At 45.3% G+C, this 25,000-nt stretch overlaps 1 protein-coding gene across 3 annotated transcripts in view; it reads left to right on the top strand.

The window, feature by feature from the left end:
• The window catches only part of LOC110003061 (uncharacterized), a 48,645-nt gene that overhangs the window by 2,539 nt on the left and 21,106 nt on the right, over nt 1-25,000 (top strand). For all 3 annotated transcript variants that reach the window (XM_020658759.2, XM_020658758.2, XM_020658757.2), the window contains exon 2: nt 23,900-23,937. In XM_020658759.2, coding sequence (XP_020514415.1) covers nt 23,900-23,937 — 38 coding nt within the window. The remainder of the gene's footprint in view (nt 1-23,899; nt 23,938-25,000) is intronic.

Here is a 25,000-nt window from a genome sequence, read left to right as displayed (position 1 = left end):
CCAAGACCATGTGACCAGTTTGTTTGTAGACTTTTCTTACGGCGCCCTGAGTTCTACTTCTTGGTTTCCTGGAGCCCGTGAGCCGTGCCACGTCTCCACTCCAGTCAACAGGTTGCCGTGGTAACCACTTGCTTGTCACAGGCAACAATGCTCTTAAAGGGACAGATCAGGAATTAAGATGTGGGGGTTGAAGGAGGTTCTTGTCAACAGTAAGTTGTTTCAGCCACAGGAGGCGCCGGTCAGCTCGACCAGTGAGAGGAGGCGGGACTATACACCGCTGCAGACGGAGACATCTTTATTCAGAGACGCCACCATAGGTTAAAGTGAACTCCAAAAATATAGAACAATATCAGCGCTGTACTTCATCGTCAACAAGCCATGTCAGGAATTTACCGAGGACATAAATGAAGTGAGAAGTGAAGTCACTTTCTACCACACTTTGTTTTAACCAATGGAGTCTCAGTTCAAAGTGACTCCTGCATCGTCTTCAGAGGCCGCTCCACCTCTCAGATCGTCTCACTGAGGACTGAATGATGTGAGTTAAGAGTTTAGACGCTGACTAGACTCTTCTCCTCTGTCGCCCCCCGGTGGTGGAATGAACTTCCAAACTGCATTGGATCTTCAGAGTCCCTCTGCACCTTTAAGAAAAAGCTAAAGACCCAGCTCTTTCATGAATACCTACTAACTTAATGATGATGGTCTCCATATTATTGATGATGATGATGGTAATGATGATGGTTTTTGTTTGATAACGACGACTTATAAGATGGTTTCTATACTGATTAGAGCTCTCAAGAACTGCCCTCAATGTTGTGCTTTGCCTCTGGTCACTTCCTGTCAGCACCTGTGTGTCCAATCAGACTCAAAGCTGATCGTTTGCTCTTACTCACATTGTTCCCTTTTTTCTAGATCCTTGCTTGTGTTGTTCTTACTCTCTGATGTACGTCGCTTTGGATAAAAGAGTCTGCTAAGTGAATTGTAGAATTGTAGTTTCGTTGATGCCAAGCCCAGAAACACCAACCAACAGGCCTGTATGACTGACTGTGTGTGTGTGTGTGTGTGTGTGTGTGTGTGTGTGTGTGTATGATTCCCTGCTTGCCTTGTGATTTATTTATGGACATTTTCCTCACTGTATTAACTGTTTGATTGTAACTGAGTGTTTTAAAAGTGCTATATAAATGAAGTCTTACTTACTTACATGCTGCTTGTATAAATATGTATAGAGGAGCTCTATCCGATAGAGAAATGAGTAAAATCATTCCTCATGGTTTCTGTTTCACTTCAGTTTAAAGCGTTTTAATCAAATAGTGAAGACTTCACTCGGACTGGAACTCTAAAATTACCCTCAAATAAAGCTTTGAAGAAGTAAGAACCATAACAAAGTGTCCTCACTTTCCAAAAGTGTCCTCAATCTCAAGGTCTCCACACAAAGACAGAACACACACACAGAACTTTGAATTGCTACAGAAGCCTCCTCAGCTCAGACACTAAGACCCAAGAGGCGCACTTCAAACTACTCTTCTGTCTGCTCAAGGAAAGCATGGTCACTCATCTGCATGAGAGTGTGTGTGTGTGTGTGTGTGTCATCATTTCCCATTAAGGGAAGCATGCAGCTGGTGCACCCTGCCTCCACATGCTCATGTACACGCGCACAAACACACGCACGCACGCACGCACGCACGCACGGCACACACGCACACACACACACACGTCAGAGGACCAGATCCCCTCCGGTCTGCTAAACGCTCCATCAAAGCCTCATCAGCTCCTTTATGAAAACAAATGGAGGCTGCAAGGAAGAGAACGTTTGACCTTTGGTTGTCATTGAGCCGAGAGGACGGATGGAGAGGGATGGAGGTCGTGGTCGGTGAGAAACGATAAGAAGAAGGGAAAGAAGGGAGGTTTTCTGGTGGTGCAAAGAGCCAACATAATATCTTGATGTTTTCTTGGTTTCATAAGTGGGTGTGTTCCCCTTTTGTTTTTGTGTTTTCTCTCCCTGACTGCCTCTCTCTCCTTCACTCCCTCCCCTCCCCTCCTCTCCTCTCTGTCCTTCTCTCTCCTTTATTTGCGGTGTCAGAAGTAGATCAAAAGCATATTACGCTCGCATTGTGCCGGGCACGTTATCTCTCTCTCGTCTTGATTTTCTCATTTTTGGAAACGTGTGCTCGAGCCAGAGCGGAGAGAGAGAGGGAGAGGGGCGAGTGAATCTGTTCAGGGCTCCAGGTTTTCTACTGAATCTCGACTGAACACCAGGGAGACGGAGCAATAATGTGTTTGAGTGGAAAACAATGCAGACTGTGAAACATCTGACTGTTGAATCTCATCTTGAGGGTGAAACTAAGGCGTCACTCCGGGGTTCATTTGTGTTTTGTGTTTGCAGACTTTATGATATTCATTCATGATATTTAGTCTACGTCTGGTTTGTGTCTAACTGTGCAGGAAAAACATGTTTCCACATTTACAGATTGTTGAGGCAGAATATAAGAAAATAATCTAGGAAGTTTACAAAAACTAGTTTAGCTTCTTTTTGTTGTTCTGATATATTTATAGAGCTGTGCTGAGCTGCCATGTTTGTTTGTTTTCTCTCTCGTCAGTAAGCTAACATTTGAGTTTGATTTAGTCTCTTACACCGTGCACTAACAGGAAGTGAGCGTTAGATACATCACACATCCGAGCAGCAACCTCAGGTGTAGAATAATAAAGCCGATGCTGAAGTGTAAAATCCTGCAGTTCCTGGAGTGTCCACTAGAGGCTGGCTGCAGAAGCACAGGAAGTCACATACACACCCATTCTAAAAAGCCTGTTTTTACAGCAGAGATGAACATGTTTACAGCCTGGTTCAAAAAACCAAATAGGTGTGATTAGCTCATGTCTGGATGGACACACACTGTACGGGGGGTGAATGTTTTGATGACTCATCAGTTTTGATTTGATGAAGGATAAGAGTTATTCACAATAATAACTGTGTGTAGCGTGTAGCTGACCTGATTGACAGGTGTCTGTTTTTTTTTAGTATAATTTTTGTCTCTTTGCTTTTGTGTCCTTTGTGTCTCATTTGTTCATTGTGAAATCATTGCAGATGTTTCTTCTTTCTCGTCTTCGTGGTCGTTTGTTGTAACTCTTTTGTTAAGTTTCCATGTCATGTACTTTTGTCTCATTTTAAAGACGTCTGTCTGTTAGGATCGTTTTCTTTGGTTAATGTTTCTCTTTGCTCGTGTCGAGTTTGTCATGGTTTGAGTTGTTTAGTACATCTTTACGGTTGTCTCATATTCTGTTGTGGTTGAAACGTAGAAGTTGTGATGCTTCTCTTTGTTCTTGTTTGAGCCTGACTGATTAATCAGTCAGATGGTTATTTCGGCCGATATCAGCCTATCCAGTGACTATCGGTATTGGCTAATTTTTATCACAGAAATGCTCCGATGTTGTTAGACTTATTCACTGGTCAAAAAGTATTTCATTGTCAGGTTGTAAGTTAAACACACATTCACTTTCTAGTTTTCATTCAAGTTTAATTATCACAGATGTGTCAGAAAGGTGAGTTTTGGATCAAGATATTAACTAATAATAATAATAGACTTTATTTGGCATGGACATCACAGACACATTGGACGAACCAGATGTATTGTTTAAGTGTTTTAGCAAGCATGCTAGTTCTTAACAGCGGTCCACAGGAAGCTTTTGAAAGGAAAACAATTAAGATAGATAAAACAGAGAAAACAATAAGGAGAGAATAAATAAATAGACATCAACTGTAGAGCAAAGGCAGCCAGATCAAACAATAAACCAGTCAGAAGCTATTTTAGCCAGCTAGATTTTAGCCATTGTTTGAGTCCTCTGTTAAAAGAATGCAATTATGTGCTCTCTAATTTTATGCCAGTGGGCAGAGAGTTCCAAAGTTTTGCCCCTGAGGGAAAACTTCCTGTGATGTGTGTTTACATCATAACAATAACCCTCCTCTCCAGCTCCACCTGTGGGCCCCGGACCCCAGGTTGGGATCCCTGGTCGTTTGTCTTTAAGCAGGTTTAGTGATCCACTCCTCACTCACACTTCTAGTTTGATACCAACAAATGAAAGGTGGAAAACATCACGGCCTTCACACTAATAGATTTTTTCTTGATGTGCAGACCACATCAGTAAGCACGCAGCCAGAGAGATGAAGATTCTTTATTTAACCTTAATCATCAAGGTCAGCCGGAAACCAGCGGGAAGATGTACAACATATGAGCAGCGTGCAGCAAGCAATGAAGATATTAATGCAACAAGGAAACATTATGCTTTAAAAAGAAAGAGAGAGAGAGCATCATCATCTTTAGTGAATATATTTAGACTTCTCTTTACATTTTGATTTAACAATCTTTGTCTCCTTCAGCCAGCTAAAGGGCCAGAATCGTCCTCTTAAGTCACTTAAACTAAACCCTGACGTATCATGTGAGGGAGCGTTAATAGATCAGTCAGGGTCAGAGGACCCCCCCCCCCTCTATTTATCGCCTGCAGAATGGTTCTTGCAGCATCTCTTGCGAGGAGCATCTATTCTTACATTAGCCTGAGTGAAAGCGGCGGCTGCTAAAAATAGATCCGGGGTAAAAGAGGGAGGTCAATGAGAAAAACGGAGGGAGGGGAGGGAAAAACGTTACAGTAAATATGGGTCAACAGCTACCTCTCTCCCTCTACACGTATTTCTTCTTCTTTAATTCAAAAGTCACACATCAGAAAAGTCTGAAGAAGAAATAAGGAGACAGGAGGAGTAAGAAAAGAACTCTTATTGTAATCCAGTGACTCTGCAGAAATCATCGGGGGTTTGTTTTGTCTCCTTCAGCTGTTTTATCCAAAGCATCAGCGCCCGTCATTGTGCACAATTATCCTGGCGTTACAGTAAAGCTGATGTGTAACAGTCATCAGTCGACAGCAGGAGAGTCACAAAGAGCAGCTTTCAGGCCGACTGTTTCATCTGCACACTTCACAATAAGGCCACAGAGGCGACTTTTGCACTAATAAAAAAACGACCACAGAAAAGGATTAGGGCTTCAGAAAGGCTTTAAACTGTCATCGCAGGCTGTTCACATCCACTGTGTGAGAGATCCTCCCTGCAGATTTGAGACGGCTTTACCTGGAAAACAAAATCTGTACCGCAGCCGAGCAAAGACTCGATGGATAACGTCTCAGGAATCAACAACAGAACTTACAAATGTATACCGAGTGTTGGAGCTTCTGTTAGGAACTGTTTCAGGACACTACATATGATGTGCAATCATTGTGGTGATGAGCTGTGTTAGCTTTTCAGACAGAGCAGGATCACAGCATCTGCTGGTAATGTGTCTAATCGGTTTGAAGGGCGGTTAGCGTTAGCTTCGGTCGTCCTAGCAGGTAACCGTCCACTTACCTTTGCTGATGTGGTTAATCACTGTCGAGTGGATATATGTGAGTTTATGAGATGCCATCCGCCCACTCTGCTGGTTTACATCCAGACAGAAGAGCGGGGAAAGCAGCTCCCACTAGTGGCAGGTGGCTGCATTACAGCTTTGAAAGAACATTTAACCGGTATAGTGGGTCTATATCATTAACTCTAGTTCAACCAACTAGAATTTCTAGTGCCAGCTAGGGGGATTACATTCAATCGTTTTGTCGACTACTTGCGCGAATCCCTAATGGATAACGACACTTCAAAGTCTTTAAAAGAGGTTTGTCAGATCAATACCGGCTGAGGGCCTGATTCACACAGACTGGATTGCAGCCGCTAAAAGCTCTTCACATTGCACTTACTGTAATTTTCTCCTGCTCCACGTCAAGGTCATATTCACAAAGCATACAGCGCTCATGGTGTTCAGGCGCAATCACATCCAAAAAAGTTGTCGAGCTTGTTGCAGTTTGCGGCGACTGAATGGTGCATGGCTGACGGTTTGTTTGCGGTGCCGATAGCCTCGTGGTCGGTGTGCGTGCCCCATGTACGGAGGCTGTAGTCCTCCAAGCCAGCGGCCCAGGATTGAATCCGGCCTGTGGCTCCTTTCCCCACATATCATTCCCCTTCCTCTCTTTCTCTCCGATTTATGACTCCATCCACAGTCCAGTCTGTAAAATAAAGGCATAAAAAGCCCATCACTTAGACTGCCTCAAGTCCAGCACACTGGCTGTTAGCATGATTAACAACCCTCTAACCCTAAGTCTAACCCAACCCGGACCATATTTGGAAGAGAGAGGGTAGATCTAGAGAGGAAGGATCAGCAAACGTGATGCTATCAAAGCTAAACAGTCAATGCCCGTGGTTACAACTTATTTGATAGAGTTCTTCTTTCTTTTAATAGAGTTGAACAACTGTATAGCAAAACGTAGCCGTGTGGAGGGTGTTCAGTTCAGCTGCCATGTCTCTGCTCTCTGCTCGGGTACGTCTGCTCGGTGTCGTTTGTCAGAGAGCTCAGCAGATTCATGACGCCACAGCCGGATACTCACTGCACGACGATAGGTCAAAACTTTCTTTAACATCAACATTGAGCCTCCAATGGAACGCTCCTGTAGATATAACTCAACCTGTATTTAAAAACAACTAATCCTGCTCCTCTCAGCAGTAAGAGCTGGGGTCATGATGTCCCCACATACTGATCACTTTTCTTCATATGGCTGAATTCACTCGTTAAGTTCTTGTTGTTCAAACGAGGTCTCTGGTCGACAAATAATCAAAATCCACCTGCTGCTGCTGAAAGTTTGTTTGATTTGGAGACTGATGGCGTGAAGCTCGACCCCAGAGACATATCTGGGCATAGAGTCCTGTTGTTTGGATAATGATTAGTCAAGACCACCAAGAGACCATGACATGCCTGAGACCGGAGTGCTCAGAGACCAAGACAAGATCGAGATATTTAGGATTGAGGCTGAGTCGAGACCAAGACCAAGGCAGGGCGAGACCCAGAGAAGACCAAGGCCAAGGCAGGGCGAGACCGAGAGAAGACCAAGGCAGGGCGAGACCGAGACTGAGACAAGAACAAGGCAGGGCAAGACCCAGACCCAGACAAGACCAAGACCAAGGCAGGGCGAGACCGAGACAAGACCAAGACCAAGACCAAGACCAAGACCAAGGCAGGGCGAGAATGAGACAAGACCAAGACCAAGGCAGGGCGAGACCGAGACAAGACCAAGGCAGGGCAAGACCCAGACCCAGACAAGACCAAGACCAAGACCAAGACCAAGACCAAGGCAGGGCAAGACCGAGTACAAGACCAAGGCCTTTTGCCGCCTACTGATTGTCCTTTTTGCATCATACAGCGGCCGTCGTCAACAGACTGTTGTCTTTTCTTCTCAGCGCTTCATGCAAGCGATCCCGAGCGCACAACCAGCGCTTTTCCTTTGGGCCTCGGTCATTGTGGTCTCTTAAGAACTCGAGTCTATTGACGTTGCAAAAAGCTGCTTTTGATCACATTATTTGTCAAAGATCTATTTTTAGCCCGTCACCGTCTTCATATCGTAACGTGGTGATTGAGGAACATTAATCGTTATATGTCTTAGTTAATGAAATGAACCCTCCAGGTAGACAGCTGATTTATTTAAAGTGACATGTGGAGCCGTCAGTACATTCAGTAAAGAGAAGAAGTCAGAACCAGAGATGACTGACCTCTCTCTGGACATCACAACACGTTGGAGTTGATTTCTCTGTTTCCATATCGCTCCTTTAGCCATATGCTGTCATCAGAAACTCTGAAAGCATGAGCCTCTTTGTCTGGAAGAAAAAGCTCCCAGCAGCTGTTCTCAGTCCAACAGATCTCCTTCCAAATCGGAGCCGGTGGCTGACAATGGGCAGAGCAGCATGGAGGTCGTCTGAGGCTGTGTGTCGTTCTCATTGCTTTCCCCCCGATCTTGTTTGCAATAATTGTCCTGACGTCGAGAAATGCAGCTGGAGACGGACGCTGCAACATAAAAAGCTGCTCGCCTCATAGGGTTTCCTTTGAGTATAAAAAAACAAACTCTGAGTGTTTATGTAACATCAGGTCGTTCCACAGCCTCAGAGCGGATACAGAGAAGGTTTGGTCTCTGAAGAGTTTTTGGATATAAACGCTGGGCGGTTAGAAGTCGTTGATCTGAGGGGACCAGCTGTGCTGTATGGTGAAAGGATTTCTGTGCTGCAGCTTGGAGAATCTGTACTGATGAGTCAGCCTTTTCTAGAATCTGAATTCATCTTTAGGGCCTATTTTTTATTTTGAAACTAACAAAATGAAAACACAGTTTTTATCAGTAAACAAGTCTGAGCCCTCCTCTCTATCTTCACAGTCCAATTGCAGTAAATGCTCCAGTCCGAGTCCGATGGTGCGTTCCATTTACCTCTTAACTCTGAGCTGGGAATGACCTCACCTGAGTCAACCGAGTTCCATCTATATTAAAAACGAAATAATCTTCAGAAAAGGTAAAGGGGTAATAATGGATTTGAAGTCTTCTCTTGTTTGCCGTTTTTTGTTTTGGATTTTGAAAATGTAAAAAAATCAGAGAATCGAAAAAGACAAAGTACTTTGAGTTTTCTGTTCACTGATTTACACAAGTCAAAGAAACATGGACGCCTCCAACATCTTAGTTACAGCTTAAATGTTACTGTTGATGCACGGAGCCGCTATGTTGGATTTTAACTCGGGCTACTGAAGCTCTTTCTAGGTTCCAAGTTGGAATTCCGACTTCAGGAGGGCGTTCCTAAAGACATGTCAGACCGGATCTGACATGTCTTCCAATTTCAAATGGGGCGCACGACAAGTCATCAGTGCAGAGTCCGAGTCCAGGGCTCTGGTACTACACCTCTGTGAGACTGTGAACACACAGTCCATGACAGGAAGAGATATGGAAGTGCTTTGTTTCCACATTTCATTGTGCTGCCTCCTAGTCATCAACAAATCCAGATACAGATGTTTCAAACTGACGCAGAGTAAACTTTGCACTCGGCAGAGTCGAGGCACTGTCGGGACACGCTCTGTGATACACTTCAGTGGCGTGAGAGTGCGAGGCAAATCCTGGAAGTGTGAGAGTTGGCAGCCCAGATTAGAGGCCGAGAGTAAGCTGAGATTCATTACGCAGCAACACTCTTCTCACACAACATCAGTGGGTTTTTTTTTTGTACACGGCCAGCTGCTGCAGAGCCAACATCTGTACAGTGAGAACTCAGACAGCTCCTTTTGTTTGTCAGCTCAAAGTCTTTAGAAGAGTGTTTAATGGTGACAAATGTTTTTTTCAGTTTCTATGTCATTTGAAATACATCTTAAATTGAACTTTTATCCATATTTATTAAAATTTAATTTAAAAGTTACTACATTTATAATGTTTCTGTTTTTGCACGATGTCCAAACAATTCAGAAATCAGAATTCAAACACTTTGGAAAAACTGTTCTTGAAACTTTTAAACCAGTAAGTCCACTAACGGTTTTCTTTGCTCACGACCTCAACAGACCCTACTCTCATGGCGGCCATGTTGCCGTGACGTCACGCTCAGAATGGGAAGCCCAAATGTTGTTGTGTCTGACCGGTTTGCTCCAGATTTAAGTCAACGTCTCAAATCTGAGAAACTGTTTTCATCTCAAAGCTTCAAGATTGATGAGAGAGAATACAGACGATGGAGGCTGAAAATCTGGAGACACAACGAGTGAAAATATTTAAAACCCAGTTAGCTACAGCTAACGTTAGCATGCAGCCACGTCCTAGTCAACATTCACAAACACTGGACTGCACTGGTCATGAACAGGTAACGAGACGCTGCATAGAATACCATTGGTGGACACCGGCCCTTTAAGCTTCAGTGTATAATATAATCTAAAGCTGCTCATTCAGTGTTCATCAGTAATGTATAGATTTTAATTGAATCAGTTGGCCTTTGACTTTTTTCCCCGGAGCACTTAAAAAAAAAACGTCTTTTCACCTCTGAGTGAAAGTCATGAATATTTGATTCACGTTCCCGCCCCGAAGCCTTTAATTAACAGACTCAACACTTCAGTGTGGTCATTATCCGGCGTTGGACGGCTCAATGAGCAGAAATATGACCGAGGTCAGCGGTTAACCCACGACGTCACGTTCACAGAGCTGAATGGAGCGCGAAGATAGATCCTGTTTTATTTAAAGTTTTATTCATTTAATGAGCCGGACAGATCGACAGACATCTTTGTAAAGTGTAACAAACATAACGAGCAGATTAATAATAAATCTATTCATCAGAGACTTCCAGTCGATGTGTTTGCCATCTGAGATGTAACGTTATCGCCGAGTGTGTGAGTGGCGTCGTGTTTGAGTTGGCAGTAAAGTGAGACGCTCCGACAAAGGGCAGAGCGGAGACTCACACTTCAGCAGACAGCGGCTCCGTTTCCACACAAATAAACAGGATGGATAAAAACCAGCGGCCTCTGATGTGACACTGGGCCCTGAACGCAGCGCCATCAGAGCACCCGGTCCTGCTGCTTTTCTTATTTTTAGTCCAGATCGATGCAGAGCAGTAATGGAAAGAGAAGGTGATGCTGCCTCGAGGCTCGCCTCTTTTTGGAGTCTCTCGTTTCATGTTTTTTTTTTCTTTGTATTTGCATCACAATGTCTCTGTGGTTGAGTCCCCGCTGCTGCAGGTCGTCCACATGGCGTCCTGAAGCGACCAGGCCACATGAATGTTTAGTGGAGAAGTGACAAGCGGAGGAAGAGCTGCTCACTGTTTTCTAAACGTCTCTCTGACGTACTCAGAACTCGTATAAGATGATTTGAGTAAACTGGAGAAAGCTCTTCTTTGTGACTGACGCTCCTAAGATGAACGACCTTAACCTAAAGTTTACATCCGAGGTTCATGAAGTGAGAGCTCGGCTCGCTCTCTCTTCAACGACTCAAACCGTCCTCACACATCCTTAATTGTCTTAACCCACTTATCCTCTCCGAGGTCACAGAGGGCTGCAGTCTGTCCGAGTACACGTTGTCCTTTTATAAAAAACGTTTATCAGACGAGTACTTGGAGCTTATCGGCTGGCTCTCTACATTCTCTGATAGCACGGCGTGTCGCTCATGTGCTCTGCTCTTCTCTCATGGCGAGGAGATGTGTCTGCTAGTTAACTATTAGTGGAAACTTCTGGAACGAAGGGATTGTTTTTACAACATGGCTGTTTGTAAAGCTCTTCACATATTTACCTTAAACATCCAAACATGAGACTTAATGTGAGTCCTGCAGAGCTGCAGAGCTGCAGAGCTGCCTGGGTGGGCGGGGGGGGGGGGGGGGGGGGGCGCAGGTAATTCTGTCTGCACGCTCTGCTGGTGACATCATAAAGCAGCGTCCAGCTTACTCTGATAAACATGCACGAGGGACGCTTGCTGCTCGGCATTTTGAGGCGACATTGCACGCCAAATTAAGACATGTACAAGTACATTTGTACAGCGGGATGCTGTGTATCGATGCTGTCCAGTTTGATTGTATTTTGTAGAAGCTGTGCTGGGATGTCAGTCTGAATGAAGTTGGGGGGGAGCGTCCCCGTGTTGCGGCGAGATTGGGACGTGTTTGGTTTGTTTAGGTTATTTGTAAATATTTGGTTTGCTTGCAGGGATCACTGATTATTAAATGTTGTTGTTGTCTGTGTTTGGGATTTAAAGGAGAGTCGGGCAGAACGGAGTAAAATGAAAACTTAAGCCACTGATTTTAGTATCGTGTGTGTGTGAATGTGTGTGAGTGTGTGTGAGTGTGTGTGAGAATGTGTGTTTGTGAACCAGCTCACCTTTAAAGACGACCTAAACTGAATTATGAAGAAAGTTTCTTATTGACATTTTTATATTGGGCGTGTGCCGATGTGTTTGTTGAGGGGAGGGGCTTCCTCACTATATTACACTATTTAAAAAAATGTATTAGTGCTGCATGCTTCATGAATGAGACCTCTAATGAAGCTATCAGTGGCTGCATTCCATTCTTATTGAATCAGGCCGTCATATGTATTAATGTTTTCAACAACTTCTCTGCCAGTAGAGCGCCCAGTAGACTAAAGTGGACCTTTAACTGGTCTCAACATTCTTGGAAACGTGAAGTTAGTGAAGAAAAATACTGTCATTATCTCTTCATATAATTTATATCATGTGTTTGTGTGAATCCTAAAATATTCTTATTGCTCTTCAAACACTTTAACATCATAACGTGGACATGAGAGACTCATTTAAACTTGTTGTTAGGATGTAAATATTCATAAGAAGCGTCCATCAGGTGAAGCAGTTCAACCCTCCGTCAGGTGTGTTTGAGGTATCACCTTACGAGGGGAACCTCCCTCCTCCCAACTCCTGGATATCGACTCTGCTGACAGAAGCCTTGTGTACTAAGTGGAGTGTGTGTGTGTGTGTGTGTGTGTGTGTGTGTGTGGATAAACACACATTCATGCACCTTTAGAGATGGATGGTGTGGTGTTACCATCGAGTCAAAAGGGTGACGGACTCGCAGAGTGAGGCGACTGGTCAATAATTTGATTGACAGGCGGCCATGAGCATCTGTGACCTGAAAGGCAGCGAGAGAAAACTCCTCGATATCGAGCGCTTCACGATCAAAAGATAAATTTATCTTATAAAAAAGAAAAAGAAAACAAAACGTGAGCAGAATCTGAGCTCTGTGAGCAGCTCAATGAAGGCGTCTTAGCATTAACCATGATATTTCACTTTTAAAAAAAGGCATCAGTCCACTTTGAATAATTTTGGATAAGTTAGATTTTTAACGTCTTGTTATTTTTGATCATTATATTTGTGTTTCTTGAGCTGTTTTCCCCCATGGGGGATCAATTAAGTTTATCTTATCTTATCTTATAAACATTTATTCTGAATGAAAGGTGAAATGAAAATACACATTTATTTACATCACAGCAGAGAGAGAGAGGACAGTGTGTTTCTCTTTGAATCATAAAGGACACAAAGTAAGAAACATAAGACCTCCGGGAGCTGGAGGGGATTTGGGGTGGCCCATGATGACATCATCAAATATTTAACGCAGGCGGACAGAGGATGAAGGTATTACCCCGACACGTCGTAGTGAGCAGGACTCCTTCTGTGTTCAGTGTCGGCTCAGAGCGTCCGTCACTGGAGCGGAGGTGAGTCAGACTCAGGACTTCACTTTGGATCACTGTCACACACACACACACACACACACACACACACACACACACACACACAGTGCCCTGAGCGATGGCAGCAGACAGGCGAGGGTCTGCCAGAGAGAGCTGTCAGGACTTATTGTTGCAGCCTCCCACAATGCCACTCTTCATAGACACTGTGTGTGAGTGCACATGTGCAGGTGTGTGTGTGTGTGTGTGTGTGTGTGTGTGTGTGCGTCCATGTGAAGCATGTTGTGGAAGTGGCTTGTTTGTGACAGCTCCCTCTTTTCCGCCTGGCTGATCGGCTTTAAGTTCCTCTTTCTTTTCCCTCCCTCTCTATGTCCTCTTTCCTCATCTCCTCTGTTTCCTGAATCCTCCTTCCTCCTCTCTCATCACACATATTCTCTTCTTTTATCAAACTTGTTTTTCCCTCCTTTATTCCCTCGACCTTTTCACTGATTCCTCCTCTCTCTCTCTCTCTCTCCCACCTGTGTCCCTGTGGTTCAGGAATGCAGCTTTAGCCGTTAGCAGTGATTTAAACACATTTATACCACTGATGCACATTTTACCCCCCCGGTGATTTACCACATCCTCGTGTCTTCATTGTCAAACACCTTTTGAAGCTTTTTTTTTTTTTTTTTTAAGATTTATTTTTTGGGCTTTTAATGCAGAGAGAGGACAGTGGAGAGAGAGCGGGGAATGAAATGTGGAAAGGGGCCACGGGTGGAGGCGAGCCCGGGCCTACCGCTCGAGACGAGAGTCTCAACACATGGGACGCGCGCCCTGCCACTGCGCCACCAGCGCCCCAAGACTTTTGAAGCTTTTTTAAAGTAAAGTTTGTGTCTTTTGGTATTTTGAGGAGTTTCTAACAGTTGGAGAACATGAGGGATAATTCAATGTGTCACCAGCATGATCAATTCTGAAATTCAGGATGCACAATAACGGATTATTCAAATTAATTCTGGCCTACGGTTGGTGGTAGAGGGCTGCATCGAGACGGGAAAGTACTCCTCCTGGGACGGGACAGTACTCCTCCTGGAACGGGACAGTACTCCTCCTGTGACGGGACAGTACTCCTCCTGTGATGGGACAGTACTCCTCCTGTGACGGGACAGTACTCCTCCTGGGACGGGACAGTACTCCTCCTGTGACGGGACAGTACTCCTCCTGTGACGGGACAGTACTCCTCCTGTGATGGGACAGTACTCCTCCTGTGATGGGACAGTACTCCTCCTGTGACGGGACAGTACTCCTCCTGGGACGGGACAGTACTCCTCCTGTGACGGGACAGTACTCCTCCTGTGACGGGACAGTACTCCTCCTGTGATGGGACAGTACTCCTCCTGTGATGGGACAGTACTCCTCCTGTGACGGGACAGTACTCCTCCTGGGACGGGACAGTACTCCTCCTGGTAAGGGACAGTACTCCTCCTGTGATGGGACAGTACTCCTCCTGTGACGGGACAGTACTCCTCCTGGGACGGGACAGTACTCCTCCTGTGATGGGACAGTACTCCTCCTGTGATGGGACAGTACTCCTCCTGTGACGGGACAGTACTCCTCCTGGGACGGGACAGTACTCCTCCTGGTAAGGGACAGTACTCCTCCTGGGACGGGACAGTACTCCTCCTGGTAAGGGACAGTACTCCTCCTGTGACGGGACAGTACTCCTCCTGGTAAGGGACAGTACTCCTCCTGGTAAGGGACAGTACTCCTCCTGGTAAGGGACAGTACTCCTCCTGTGACGGGACAGTACTCCTCCTGTGATGGGACAGTACTCCTCCTGGAACGGGACAGTACTCCTCCTGGTAAGGGACAGTACTCCTCCTGTGATGGGACAGTACTCCTCCTGTGATGGGACAGTACTCCTCCTGGGACGGGACAGTACTCCTCCTGGGACGGGACAGTACTCCTCCTGGGACGGGACAGAGTTTCCTGTTGAATCTTGAAGACAAATTGAACAGAAACAGAAAACTGAATTTCTCTCTGACTCTGACATTTTGGATGTATTTTGTCTCACTGGTTCAAAAGTGGAAAACGTGACGACGTTGTCAGAAAGTGTTGGACAGACTGACTGACGTAAGAAGTCTGTTCTTGGCTAGACGGGGCGTGAGGCCGCAGCGGGCCGTTTGGCAGCCGCCTCTCCTCTGTCACTCTTTGATGTCTCAGATTCTGTTCCCTGAGACCTTCTGCTCGGCTGCCAGACAGATTAAACCACGCAGCAGCATCATCTCCACCGGTGGTCTCCTAATCTTCAGAGTACAGAGAAGAAGCCTCAGGGCGGACGGAGCAGAGGCTTTGTCAGGACAGCGCTGAGCAACACAAACACTGAAGTGACTTTTTATGACTGCAAATAATGAAATGAAACCAAACCTGCTGTTTTCATCTCAGCTCGTTTGAGTTAATGGAAAAGTTTCACTTCTTTGTTTTCAGATGAGATTGAGGGTCGTAATTACTTTATATTTAAATTAATGGATGACACTACACCGACTTCTGACCAATTCCTTTCTGCAGAAGCTGATTGGTTTGTAATTTAAGGTACTGTTGCAAGGATACAAGAACACTAAACGTGATATGATGCTAGTCAAAGTGCAATATGGATACCATCTTTTTGGGGCTGGTGGGGGTTTGTCTTTATTTGGAGACAGAGTTGGACATTGGGATGATAGAGAGAGTGTGCATAAGGAGCCACAGGTCGGATTCAACCACCCGCTTAGAGGACCAACCCTCAGAGCATGGGGGGCGCCCGTAGATACCCATTTTGATGCTACGGCTACAACAAGTCCTGAAAACCAATAAGGAGTAACTTGTAGTTTCTAATAACCAACAGCTGCTGAAATGTGGTGCCATCCTACTGGTCAGCCTCGTTATGTTTCCCAGTGATCCCAGCACGCAGTGAGCAGCGACTGGGGGAGCTCTCAAGAGCCTCTTGTTGGGTGCACTGGTTGACTTGGGCGGCTGCACTGTGGTCATGATGGTGCGTCTTCCAGCATTTGATACTGCTCTGTCGTACTGGTGTTTAGCTTTTAGATGATGACGAGAAGAATTAAAAGTGCGTCTTAAGTCTTACTAAACATTCACGTTATGTTTGAAACAAATGGTGTAGACTGGTTTTCATTTGCTTCCATTGCTGACAGAATTTGATTTCTTTTCATAAATACTCTTTTCATGTTGAGAGTAACTTTGGGTTTGTGATGATTTTGGCGCCCCCTGTGGACAGCAACTATACCTGATAACTGGTCTTGTTTTGAATTGTTTTGGTGTGTTTTAAATGAAAAATCTAATCCGGCTTTAATTCAACAGTCAAACAGATCCCTCATCCTGAATCTATGTTGGGAACAAAGAAACTGAATTGGTTGTGTGGCATTAATCGACTTGCTGACAGCTTCCTGTTGGCAGTGGTTTTATCACGATCAGTCTAATCGTTGCTGTATCCCCCTAAAAACTCCCCACAGGAGCTTTAAGCATAAACCTTCAAGATTGAATAAAACATATTCATAAGATCTACTTTAAAATGCTCCAAAAATGACACAACAACCAGAAAACCTTTGGATGTATGAGAGTATAAACGGTGATGAGGAGAAGGCTTCTCTTTCATGTCCCCTGGTTCTCTGTCTTCGTTGGACTCGACTGCAGAGACTCTGGTAACTTTCACAAACAGAGATGACCTTTCCCTCAAAGGTCAGCCTCCTCACACACAAAGTGTAACAAAGCAGAGAGACACAGAGCGAACAAGCAAACACAATAATCATAATCAGCCTGTGAATCTGATTAATTAACAAGAACACGAGCTGAACAATTAGCATCCGTCACATCAGAGTTCTGCTGATTCTCCACAAAGAGCCGCGGCGGTTAAACAGCTCTACATCTGCAGGATCAGATTCTCATTTCTGTCCTCTATGTTGAGCAGCGAGTCACAACACTCTGAATGCTGCTGGGCATGTTTATCGTAGCTTTAGGGCTAAAAACAGCAGCCTGGTGGCCTGACACAAGGGGGGGGGGGGGGGGGGGAATGCAGATTTCATCTGAATGGAAACAATAAAGAAGTCAGTGATCTGCCGTCCTGTGCCTTTGTCTCTATGCGTGTGCTGTCACTTCAGATCCAATCATCGGACTCCATGTTTAAACTGATGCTACTTTGTCTCGTGCAGGATGAGAGTAAAAAAAAAAAAAGAGTCAGAACTGCTGCTGGAGCTCTGCTGCCCACAAGGGGGAAAGCTATCTGGGGGGTGGGGGGGGGGGGGGACGACGACCTGTGATTGGACCGCTGGAGAGCATTGTATTTCCTGCACCTGCATTTACAACATTTCCAGTATCGCCGCCATTTTTCAAAATCCTGCAGAATAGAGAACGCTACAAGTCGATATGATCAACTGCTGCTCAATATTTATCATCTCTAACTCCAACATAACACGCTCGGCTTCAGTTGCCATGGTTACCTGTATACAGACAGGACGAGAATGTCAAACATAGAAATCGGACTGCCACCTAGTGTTTGTAGACGGAGTAATCCAGAGCCACAAAGACACACCAGTACATGAGTATGTAGAGCTCAGAATGGCGTGGGCCACTACAGCGTAGCTACGGCGTTTATTTGACGCAGAGGTATAAACCAGGCTTTAAGCCGTGATGTCAGACCAGCAGCAGCTCTAAAAGCTGATTGGAGCGAGACAGAGGAGGCCGATGTTAGCGAGGAGGATGACGCTAACTAGCTTTCATTGATAGATCAAATCTGCTCTGGAGGGCCTCTCACTGGACCTCTCAGGGGCCAAACTGGTGCTGTGGGCGGGGCCTGGCTGGAGGAAGGGTTGGTGATGATCCTCTCTTTCCTCTTTCTACTGTCGAGTAAACGTGAGAAGCCACGACTGAAAGTCACAGTTCAAAAGTCCAGAAAAGTTCAGTCAGAGAAAAGAAGTCTCTTTGAGTAACTCGAGACGTCTCTAAAGAGCCTCTAACGGGGAATCGACTTTTTGATTAAAAACAGACGACTCGTCCAGAGTGAGAGTGTAAACTGTCATTAGCTGGCCTAACAGCCAGTGACAGTAAGGACAGGCTGAATGTCCTCCAGGTAGAGCAGGGAACTCTGGGTAAACGTCCATCAGACGCTCACAGAGTGATCAGAGACACGGCCACGTTTGGACGTACTAAACCACAGCGGGTTTTAGAAGCTGATGAAGGACTTGGTAGTTTTAGTCCGGTGGATATAAAGGTTGTAACAGGGTTGGATGTTTCATTATCTGTTTCGGTTTAATTAGTTTTTAATGCTGGTTTGTTTTTGTTTCTGGATCATAAATCATTCAGAGAAACATCACAAAGAACTTCTTTAAAAAAAATAGCAGATACAGCAGACACATTCTCTTTACCTTCTGCTTCATCTTTTTTTATTCCCAGCAGCCCTCGTTTTTCTCTCCTCAAACCTTCGGCCCTGTGCTTTAGAGCTTCGATCAATCTCTCTGTTTTGTTGCTCTCCTCAGTTTTCTCTTCATTATTTCCCCTCTCTGGGTTTTTAAGAGCCTTCAGCCTCCCTCTCCCTCTCCGTCCTCCCCTGTTGCTCCAGCACGGAGCTCCATCAACTCTAGAGGTCTCTGGTGTGTGTGTGTGTGTGTGTGTGTGTGTGTGTGTGTGTGTTTGTGTGACTCTGTATGTGCCTCCATGCGTGTGGGTGTGTGGTGTGGAGTAAATGGCCTCCAGGATCCCCTGGGTGGCATCTCAGATGTAGTCACAGAGAGCAGAGTCATGACTAAGACTGCGAGCCTTTCATTAACGCTGAGAGAGAGACAGCTCGGCTCACAGTTGAAGAAGTCAGCTGAACCCACTCAGCACACACAACTCACAGAACAGAGCTCACAACCACTCAGCTAACAGAACAAAGTGCCGGCTCAGGCCTGAAATATGTGGTATTAAACGTGTGTGTGTGTGTGTGTGTGTGGAGTTCACCTCAGGTTTCTGGACGGAGGGGGAGGTTGTTTCTGAAATCACATTTTTACTTAGCCTACATTATTTCATGTGAAGATATTAAACTGATGAGAGATTAAACATGTCAGTTTGCTCTTAAACTGGTTCTGTCCAGTTTCTCTTTAGTTCAGTCCTGGTAAAACAAACTGCAGTAAAGTCTTCATATGTGATTTTTCACACTTAATATAAATCAAGTATATCCTCTGAAAATAACTCTGAGTCATGACTGTCTACAATGGGTGTAACACCCGAGTCCCACTGTCTGTGATGTTTTCAGAGTTTTCAGAGTCCTATCTTCACTTTGTTTACATCGCCGGGACGGCCGGCTGACTCCTCCCCTCGTGTATAAAAGTTGTTTAATTGAGGGACTAGAGAAAAGAAGAATAACATACTGTACTCACTGCTTAACTGTGTTTCTAGATCACGCTCATTTCAGGTAAATTTACATGCAGTGTGAAGATACCAGCAGAATAAAGATCGCTAGCATTAGCATGCTAACACAACAATGCACCGCGAGTTGTTTTGGTTTCATGCTGGTGCTCAAGGGCGACATCTGCTGGATCAAAACATCACATATAAAGCCTTTAAGATGAAACTCGCTGCAAGTACAGAAACAAAAGCAGTCCAAAACACACATTCAGAAAACAACTGCAGAATCAGAAACGCTGCAAGTTCAGCGTTTAACAGAAGTACTCCAGGCCTCTAGGGGGCGCTCTGAGGAACTGATTATTTGCGGGAGAGAGGAAGCGAGGAAGCTAGGTGCAGGACGTTTTGTTGTTGTATCGTTGGAAGACACAGAATAACTTATATTAACTCTAATATTTCAGACACACAGAGTTTAAAGTGAGTCTGAGCGGGATTTAGACATCGGGGACGAGACAGACGTTTCATTTGATCAACATTTCAGAGAAAGCGTTTCTCATTTGGAGTGTTTTTTTCTTTCCTAGTTAATCTATAACATTTAAAATCCAGCCGTGTTTCTTACTCTGCAGTTGACTCTTTATTGACCTGCTGGAGTACAACATGAAGACAGACCCCCCCCCCCCCTCCCCCCCCCCGCTTTGAAGGGTTGTATTGATTTGAATGGAAAGCAAACGTCTCCATTGAAGGCTGAGGTACTTTTGGGCGCCGTTGATCGGCTGCAGTCCCTTGTTGACGAGGGTGTGTGTGTGTGTGTGTGTGTGTGTGTGTGTGTGTGTGAGTGACCTGGACCAATCGATGGCATCGACGCGGCTGTTGGACTTTATGTTGAGAATACAACACAGAAGAAGAAAAAGGGGCTCTTGTGGGGAAGTCGACTTATAAGTGAGTCCAGGCTGCCGTATTGATTCCAGCGATTAAATCGTCTTCAATCAGCCTTTCAGGGAACGCCACATGAATGCTCCCAACGTCTCCTCTGTCGAGCGAGTAGAAACCTGAAGAAGTGATTTTTATATCCAGATATTTCTACATGAACTTTGAGAGGAAAGTCGGACTAATTGAACAACTCTGGACTTGAAGTGTTCCATCGTCTCCTGCAGCGACACGGGGAGACCTCTCCTTTCATGAGATCTAATATCCTTCATCTTCTCGGAGCGCGCTGACTCACACAGGTCAAACACTCCTGTGCAGAAGTATGCAGTAGTGCACGGCGAGCGGTTTACTCAGAGGCTTTTTGGAGCGACGTGAGGAGAACGAGCAGATTCACACGCACGCTTGTGTCCCAGTTATGAGTCAGATCCTGTTTCTGTTTGAAAGTGGGATAAACCAATCACAGCACGGGACACAATGTGACAAACAAGCAGAGAGGGAGGGAGAGGGGGAGGGCGAGAGAGATAGAGAGACGGAGAGAGGGAGCGAGAGAGAGAGAGATAGAGAGAGAGAGAGAGGAGAGAGAGAGAGAGGGAGAGAGAGAGAGAGAGAGAGGAGAGAGAGGGAGAGAGAGAGAGAGAGAGAGGAGAGAGAGAGACAGAGACAGAGAGGAGAGAGGTAGAGAGAGATAGAGGTAGAGAGAGAGAGAGAGGTAGAGAGAGAGAATAAGTGAAATGATCAATGACAGAGGATCACAAACGGCTGAAATAAGATTAATTTGTTGTTTTTTTAGGATAAAATCTCTTCAGGTTTGAGAGTGAGGATTTGTTTAGCTTCATTTAGAGGTCACTGACACAAGGTCATCCTCTGAATAGATCCAGTCCTTCCTCTTCTTTGACTTTTAAATTCATAACCAGCTGAATCAGAAACATAAACACTCCTTCTGAGGGATGAGAGTAAAGGTAACGATCATCAGCGTGGAGACATCGTGCTCTGTGTCCAGCTGGAAGCGAGACAGGAAATGAGCTAATGTGTGGCTCTGATGACCCCGAGGGGTTCCGGGATGACCAGGTGAACCACATCAGCTGAGACCCCCCCCCCCCCCGCCCCCCGAGGCTTATGAATCACACCGACAAACACAAGGACGGCTCAGCACAGAGTGGGAGAGATGTCACAGAGAAGTTATTCTTAACTCAGATTATTCACAGGTTACATGATACAAAGTTTCTCGTCGTCTCTGCAAAGATTCAACAGGTCAGAAGGCTAGGAAAGCGCTACATAAGCTCTTGAGGTGGCGCTGGAGTCCCATCGATGGCAGTCTCCGTGCTGGAAATGCTGTCTCAGTCTAACTTTCAGTCAACCTAACGACAGGCTGAGAGCTGGAGCTGAGGCGGGTTTTAAACCTCCTGACAAACCGTTACACCGCGCCCACCTGTCAATCAGGTCAGCTACACGCCTTATTGTGAATAACTCTTCTCCTTCATCAAATCAAAACTGATGAGTCATCAAAACATTCACCCCCCGTACAGTGTGTGTCCATCCAGACATGAGCTAATCACACCTATTTGTTTTTTGAACCAGGCTGTAAACATGTTCATCTCTGCTGTAAAAACAGGCTTTTTAGAATGGGTGTGTATGTGACTTCCTGTGCTTCTGCAGCCAGCCTCTAGTGGACACTCCAGGAACTGCAGCTTAGGTTGGAATCTACAGTTAGAGCTGCTTCCAAAGGGTTAGGGTGATTAAAGTGAACATCCTGGACGGGGTTGGAATGAAGCGAGGTAAAAAGGACGGAGAAGAAATGGTGGAGGAAGCAAAGAGGTCAGACACGACGTGTTGTTGGACGTACTCAGAGTGAAGAGGAATGAGTGAAGCTCAGATCTGACAGGATAGAAACGTCATCACTCCCGCCCTCACACCTTTTTCAGAACATTTCCTGCTGCGTTTCCAAATCAGCTCAGACCCACTTCCTGCAGAAACTCCATCAGAAAGAAATGTAAACTCTTTTCTTTACACAGATCTTCTAGTAGGAATCCTTTCAGCCTCTCAAAGTAATCTTTGTTTTGTTTGTTTTTTCTCCTCTGACTCCTCCCACCGTGTTAAAGAATACAAACAGGGACGGTACTCTCAAAATCTAAACCGCTCTTCCGTCTGAGCCGCCGCCGCTGAAGCCGCCGGCTTAGAATCACAGCACACTAATCCCGGTGTCGTTTTCTGCAGACTGTGTGGGATTAGCTATCTGTCAACACCATCTTTAATAAAAGTGCTGCTTTCTCAAAGTCAGCTCGGTGACAGAAACGTCTTCACCTCAGACTCACTGACGTGTGTCCGTCCATGTTTCAGTACGTCCATTCATCAAGCTTATTACTCTACTGATACAAACACACTGATGCAATCTGAAACCAACACAGTCCTGTTGTTTTTAAAGACCAGCTGATGCTACAAACCACCACGAGTTAAACTCCATAAATCAGAAAGAGTTCAGGCAGAGCAGCTGAAGAACATCAGAGCCAAAACCAGACATCAGTACAGACCAGAGAGTGATGTCATGATGTCATGTGTTGTTCTACGGTAAGCAGTGAGGTCCAAACACAGACACATCAGGGTCCATCCTGTGACCTTTGATCTGAATCCAGCAGCGACCTCAGGAGGCGCGCTCCTGCAGAAGCTCCGGGGAGGACGACGGATGACATGCAGCTAAACATCTGTCTTAAAAAATTGTTTTCTTCTTCTGCATTCTATTATTGTTTTGTATAACATTATAAAAAAAAGAAAAAAAGAATGATGATGTAAGAAATTAACTATGTTCAGATAAATGAACTATGTTTGGATTGCCCAATAACACAAAGTTGCAAAAAAGAAAAAGAAAAGAGGACCAATCAGAGCACAGATCATACATGCACGTAGAGAGAGGATCATCATAAAATACCTGAAATATCATAAAACATGTCAGACACACTGAGGAGAGTCTGTAAGGTCAGACTCAAGGTCATCGAGTGGACGAAGAGACAAAAGTCGGTTCTAAAAATCTGAATATTCTAGTAAAGTAATGGAGTAGCTCTCTATCATTGATGCTAATAGCTAGCAGAGCGTTTCCTCTTCCATGGCCCCGAAATACTTTGGAGGAATCATCTCCGGCCTCCGTGACTCACACTGGTTGTGCCCTCTGTGTGCCAAAGCTTGGCGTGGATAATTGTTCTAATTTTAGCACGCTGCGTGTGTGTGTGTGTGTGTGTGTGTGTGTGTGTGTGTGTGTGTGTGTGTGTGTGTGTGTGTGTGTGTGTTGGTGTGTGTTGGTGTGTGTTGTGTGTGTGTGTGTGCTGGCAGTGTGAGAGAGGAGTACTGGACAGCGTTGTCATCTTCCCCCAGCGAGCATGTTGAAGGCTGCGTCATTTTGACATACTGTTATCTTCTCTCTCTCCCCCCCCTCTCTCCATTTCTTTACCCCCTCGCTCGCCCTCCTCTATCTGTGATGGTTGTGACAAAGTGATTGTGTATGCTGGGATGATATTTTTCTTACATTTCTATCTGGATACCTGTAGCGACTGAGGCGCCTGTGATAATGAGATTATCTTAAAGCCATCTCTCTCTCTCTGCTTGTGTCTTTGTCTCTGCAGCAGGCGACGCCGTGCCGGTGCAGAAAGATGGGGATCAGGTAAAACGCTTTTTTTTAAAGCCTCACCGTTTCTGAACACCTCAATCTATTTTCCCATTTTCCTGAAAGCCTCTGAGACTGAATAGAAAAGAGAGCTGCTGTCCTCAGCTCTCCTCTTCCATGTGTGAGTCGTTTCTTGTCTCTTTAAATCTTTCAGACGTGAGAAAAAGAAGCAGAGCTGTTACTCACCTTAAAGTGGCCTCCTGCTGTTAGATAGAGAGGTCAGCCAGGTGCACAACCTGCAGAGGAGGGGGAGAAAATAACCAGGTGTCTCTTAGGTGGTGTGTTTTTTATTTCTCAGTATGTGTGCAGAGTCGAGCTTCAGCATCCGAGTGTGTCTGTGACGTTTACAGCAGAAAGTCACAAAGTATCAAAACGGCAGGTTTACTTAAAAACAAATGTAATATAAGACTGAAACTAAATCTGTTCATGTTAAACGATACGATCTGTGTTTATAACCATAGTGTTGAAAAGAACAGAAGATCTTAGTTCATATTTTAACCTTCAAACGAGAGAGAGAGCAGCTGTTCTCCATTTTAATTGACAGGTCAGTGGGGCGCCGGTAGCCTAGTGGTTAATACACACACCTCATGTACGGAAGACTGTAGTCCTCTGGGCGGGCGGCCCGGGTTCAGGTTCGGGTCAAACCTGTGGCTCCTTTATCGCACGTCCCTCCCCGCTCTCTCTCTCTCTCTCCCTCTCTCTCTCTGATTTCTGACTCCATCCGCTGTCCTGTCTGTAAATAAAACCCAATGATTGGTCAAAGTTTTTACAGGCTTAAAACTGCTGTGATGGATTTTTTAGAGAACATGAGTTATTAATTTGTGTCAGGACCTCAAGACAATTTCAATGAAACTCTGAAAAAGTGGATCTGGAGAAAATGACCGACCCTGCCTTTAAAACATCCCTGTGTGGGGCGCTGGTGGTACAGTGGTTAGTGCGTGCGTCTCATGCATGGAGGCTATGGTCCTCCAGGCAGGCCGCCCAGGTTTGAATCCGACCTGTGGCTCCTTTCCTGCACGTCATTCCCCGCTCTCTCTCTCTCCCTGATTTCTGACTCTAT

The sequence above is a fragment of the Labrus bergylta genome, chromosome 19 (genome assembly GCF_963930695.1).
Source record: "Labrus bergylta chromosome 19, fLabBer1.1, whole genome shotgun sequence".
In the NCBI taxonomy this organism is placed as follows: domain Eukaryota; kingdom Metazoa; phylum Chordata; class Actinopteri; order Labriformes; family Labridae; genus Labrus; species Labrus bergylta.
The sequence above is the reverse complement of the archived record's forward strand: the minus strand, read 5'-3'. Positions and strand labels throughout refer to the sequence as shown.